General features: G+C 34.5%; 1 protein-coding gene across 1 annotated transcript; it reads left to right on the forward strand.

The window, feature by feature from the left end:
• The first annotated feature begins 2,470 nt into the window (after window positions 1-2,470).
• On the forward strand, window positions 2,471-3,427 carry LOC104876680 (olfactory receptor 6C2). The gene has a single exon (XM_010644846.2). It carries the CDS (start codon window positions 2,477-2,479, stop codon window positions 3,425-3,427), a length of 951 nt encoding a protein of 316 aa, XP_010643148.2. The 5' UTR covers window positions 2,471-2,476.
• The last annotated feature ends 1,995 nt before the right edge of the window (window positions 3,428-5,422 follow it).

A 5,422-nucleotide genomic window follows, 5' to 3' on the forward strand; every position in this document is an offset into this window, starting at 1 on the left:
GATTCATAACAATGATCCCACTTGCTGGAAAGAGTAGAATCACCAAAAAAGAGAAGTTCACTAAAAAACTTTGAGCTACGTGACCAGAGTAGATACAAAATGGTATAACTTGCTCTGGGTATAGAGACAGCTTTGCTTTGCATTTTTTAAACAACTTATATATGTCATATATATAGGAATCCAATGCTGTATTGGGCAAATTGATCTTAATTTTTGATGTAACTGACAGAAATTCTTGGACTGACAGAGATTCTTGGAGAGAAGATTGGATCATAGAAGTCTTGTATTGATCATTGGATGAATCTACTGCTGTTCAAAACTGAATGTGCTCTTAGAAGGTGGGCCCCAGGGGGAGGTGGTTCACTACAGATGAGTGTTGGAGTGTGTATCATTCATGGCTGTGCTTTCCAACTCAATCTTATAGATCCTATGAGTGAGCAGCATTTCTCTGCCAAGTGTTTCCACCAGGACTTTTTTTGGCACAGGGTACCAGGAATCGAACCCAAGCCCTTGAGTGAGGCAGGTGGTAGAACCATTAAGCCTAATTCCAGACCCTCCACCAGGATATTTTTTCTAGCCATAAGCTAACCATAGGCTCAGCACTTTGAAACCATAAGCCACATGGGTGTTAGGTATTTTATCCAGTGATAGGAATGCTAATCATATATAAAATAATTCCTCTACATAGGAAAGTTTACAAAAGCATATAGAAGAAATATGATTATAATGCATAGCATAATAAAATTTGATATATTCCAAGGCAAGGAATCACTTCACACTTTCTAGGTTGGCAAATTAAGATTTTGCTGAAGAACTGACAGCTAAGAGGAATCATATGACTAATAGGCATTCATTCATTCATTAAAAGATTAGCTTATACATAGGAAAGAGAAAGTAGAAATGCGAAGAACTGCAAGTGGTCAACAGTAGCGGAACTCAAGGTACTTAAGGAGAAAGGAAAGAATAGGGCATGTGCTGAAATGGAAAAACCAAAGAAGGTATTTTCCATAAAGAGCCTTGTAAGTCATACAAAAGAGATTAATTTATAGCAAGAAATGGCACCAGAAAAAGGTGAATACTGCAGGCAGAAAGTGTCTTCGTGCACAGCATATGGCTAGTGAGGTATGCATGGAACATTTAATTTGTAATCCATGGACTCTCCCAGATTCTGGCATCTTTCCAAGGCTCTCAAAAAAAAAAAAAACTGCAAGTGCCAAGAAATAACCTCTATGATTATCAATATATGGTTATAGGAAGTAGATATGGTCTTTGGGGCACATCTTATTAATTAAAAATAATTGGGCTAAGTGTAATCCCTCACAGAGAATATGGACCGAAGAGAATAACCAGGAGAAAGCAAGAACACATGCTCTCACATATGTGAGAACAAGAACACATGTGAATAAATGCTGGAGGGCACTAATTTTATGCATTAAGAGGTAATACAGAAGACAAGAAGAAAAACACTAAAAAATAAAAATCTAACACTAGAAGGAAAATCATGTAGAGTCTAAAAAATAACTAAAAAGAGATAAAAAGGTAGAAGGGTGATATTAGAGTATGGAAATGGAACAGAAAGGAAAAGGTTAGGGGTTGGTGAAAATGATCAAAGTACTACGTGCACATGCAAATATGCCAAATGAAACTCACTATTTAGTACACCTCATCGGCAATAATTTTAGACTAAAAGACTGTACTTAGTAATATTAAATATAGATTAGTTTCTGGGGCTTTGACAGAATATTGGTCAAAATAAAATGAATAAACATAAAGGATAGGGTATGAAAATCTTCCTTTTGTAAATATCTTCAACTTTATATTTTCTCACACTTAAAAATAATTTTGCATCAAACTATACATAAATATTGTGCTTTTTTTCAATGAATATTATTGTTGTCACTGTTCTTTGTTTTCCAACAAAAATACATCTAATTTTACAAACAATGATCAAATAGAAATAATGGAAAGAATTAATGTTCTTTATTACCTGGCTGTGTGTTATATACAAAGTATGTCTTGGAAAAGAACATATAATAACCTATGAAATGGCACCTTTCTATTACCAATTGTAAGTTCAACCCATATAATACATAATAACCAATTATATTTGTAACTTTAGAGGCCAAAAAACTTACTTTTAAAAAAAAATTGGATTGTTTTACAGTACCATGAAGCCTTAAGGAATTCTTCCCTTCTCATGCATGTAAAATTCAGGAAGGCCATTGAAGTAGTGGCAATATAGATTCTGATGTAAAAGGGAAAACAAATGCCAACTTACTTTGACTTTATCTGCACAGCTTTTTTCCCTATAGAATTTGAATACCTATCTCTTCATAAAAATCTTGATTTTTTTTTCAGCTTTAATTGAGTTTACTGGTACATTTTAGGGATACAGTACAGTTACATTCATTGTTGGGATCATGTACCTCTAAAAATCTTGATTTTTATGAGAGTATTCTTTTAAGATCGAAGGTCAATGATGAGAAACCACACAGCAATAAAAACTTTCATCTTGCTGGGACTGACTGATGACCCACAACTACAAGTTCTGCTTTTTATCTTTCTATTTCTCACCTATGTGTTGAGTATAACTGGAAATCTGACTATTATCATCCTCACAGTGGTGGATCCTCACCTTAAAATTCCTATGTACTTTTTTCTCAGAAATTTTTCCTTCTTAGAAGTTTCATTCACCACTGTCTGTATTCCTAGATTCCTGTACAGTTTATCAACTGGAGACAATACAATCACTTACAATGCTTGTGCATGTCAAATATTCTTTGTTATTCTCTTTGGAGCAACAGAATTTTTCCTCTTGGCAGCCATGTCCTATGATCGCTATGTGGCCATCTGTAGACCTCTTCACTACATGACCATCATGAACAACAGAGTGTGTACCATATTAGTCTTATCTTGTTGGGTATCTGGTTTGATGATTATAGTTCCACCCCTTAGCTTGGGCCTCCAGCTTGAATTCTGTGACTCCAATGCTATTGATCATTTTAGCTGTGATGCAAGTCCTCTCCTAAAGATCTCATGCTCAGATACATGGATAATTGAACAGATGATTATTCTTGTAGCAGTATTTGCACTAATTATTACATTAGTCTGTGTGATTTTGTCCTACATACACATTATCAAAACAATAGTGAGATTCCCTTCTGTGCAACAAAGGAAAAAGGCCTTTTCCACCTGCTCCTCTCACATGATTGTGGTTTCCATGACTTATGGCAGCTGCATCTTCATCTACATCAAGCCATCAGCAAAGGAAGAGGTGGCCATTAATAAAGGAGTTTCAGTTCTCACGACTTCTATTGCACCCTTGTTAAATCCCTTTATTTATACCTTAAGGAATAAGCAAGTGAAACAAGCTTTCACTCACTCTATCAAAAAGATTGCATTTCTTTCAAAGAAGCCGAAATTTTGATCAAAGAAAATGTGTACATCTACTTAACTAGAGTTTCTAACTTCTGACTTTTTTTCCTTTATACAATGATTTCGGATGAACTTTCTCAATGACATTTAATATTTCATAATGATCTCACTTTTATGAAACTTTTTGTTCTATCAAACCAAACTCTTGGTATTTTTCCTCATAAAAATATATTTCCAAGAAATTAAGGTTTCCTTTATTTCCTTATTGCTGTAGAGAAGAAAGAAAACCAGTAGTATTTTTAAATTGATAAATTAGAGATGGTTGCAATTATGTGGAAACAGTGATAATATCTTTCTGTAGAAAAAAGTTATCAAAACTAATATTACACATCCAAGAATGAAAATAACAAAAAGATAAATCAACAAAAGTAGATATATATTTAAAACATATTAAACCAGCCCCTTCTCAACCTTACCTACGGAAAGTTCTTGTATCTTTGCCAATGACAGTTATTTTCAAAATGATCTTGTGTACCATTCACCATGTAACTCTCATGTATTGAAAAAAATAAAGAGTATCTGAAATGGAAAACCTACAAAAGAGACTCTCTAAAAATGCTTACGATTAAAACCAAAGTGATTATACTTACTATAAACAATACATATTTTAAAGCATGAAATTTTTCAATTAACTACTTAATTTTAATGAAAAGTTTAAAAAGAAAACTTTACTTTGTAAATCGGGATGGGTGAATGGATTGAAGGGAGGGCAGGGGAATGGGGAAAAAAGTAAGAACCAAGGTATATCATGTAAATGTACAAATTCCCAGTGATGAATGTCATCATATTGTATACCTAAAATGTACCAATAAACTTAAAAATAAATGTACAAATTCCCAGTGATGAATGTCATCATATTGTATACCTAAAATGTACCAATAAACTTAATGAAAGGCCAAAAAAAGAAACCGAGAAAACTTTATGGCCTCAATAAGTAGTACTGAAGCAGATAAAGTACCAGCAAAGAAGTTAAGATGATATGACTCCAATTTTTTCATGTGTTTTAAGTCATATATTAACAAATAAAGGGAGTGAGTGATTATTGGAAATTAAATTTGAAGCTCTAAAATCTCACTCAGGACAAAAAATAATAATTTTTTACCTGGAGGTGTAAGTTCAGAAGTACAATTACTTGAAATAAAAGAAAGCCACTGATGCTGACTATGAAGCTACTTCAGGAAAGGAAAAAAAAAAATCTCTGATCAGCTTGCACCACAGGCTCCCTTGCCTTTGTTTTGACATTCTACCTCTGACATTATGTTCCTAAAATTGGTGTCCTAGTCTTAAAATTAGGTAGACAGTCTGATTACTGTCATCCTTTAACCTGTGCTGTTGTAGTTTATTTCTTATATCATCTCAGAAAGTTGTAACCAAGACTTTGCTTCAAATCCCTGTTTGATCTTCTTAATAAGTGCGCCTCAGCGAGATGGATCTTAACAAGTCGCCACAAAAAGAGCATTATTACTTACAGACCAAGTCTTCCCTGAGGATTAGTAAAACAAGATCCCCACTCTAGTTCTCTGCTTACTCCGATGTAGAAAAAAATTTAAGAATACGTCAGCATCCTCATGCACACAGAAAAGCAAATGTCTTAGCACGAAGGCCATGGAACTCTGGGCCAGTTGCATCCAAGTGTGAGGTGTACTGAGGAACTCATCCCACACAGCCTTCCAGTCTCTGAGTTGCGTGAATGTTCTCTTCTCACTGGTGGTGTCAGGAGTGATGTCATATGGAAAGAAGTCTGGATGGTGAGGAAGATAGTGATTGCGATGTCATCATTCTAGTCAAGTACTAGCCCTGGCTTTGTGGTTCAGACTAAGAAAAACACTCAGATTCCTAGCACCAACTTACTTCTGTGTAACCTCATCAAAATTAGCCAATTCTTTGATAAAAATTCTTCATAATGCTGGTCTCCTTAATTTATAACTGATCCCTTGAAAACAGATGTTTCTAACCTGTCATGAGCATATATGATGAAAGCATTCAC

This window comes from Fukomys damarensis, unplaced genomic scaffold (assembly GCF_012274545.1).
Source record: "Fukomys damarensis isolate Sample0158 unplaced genomic scaffold, DMR_v1.0_HiC HiC_scaffold_15, whole genome shotgun sequence".
Taxonomy (NCBI): domain Eukaryota; kingdom Metazoa; phylum Chordata; class Mammalia; order Rodentia; family Bathyergidae; genus Fukomys; species Fukomys damarensis.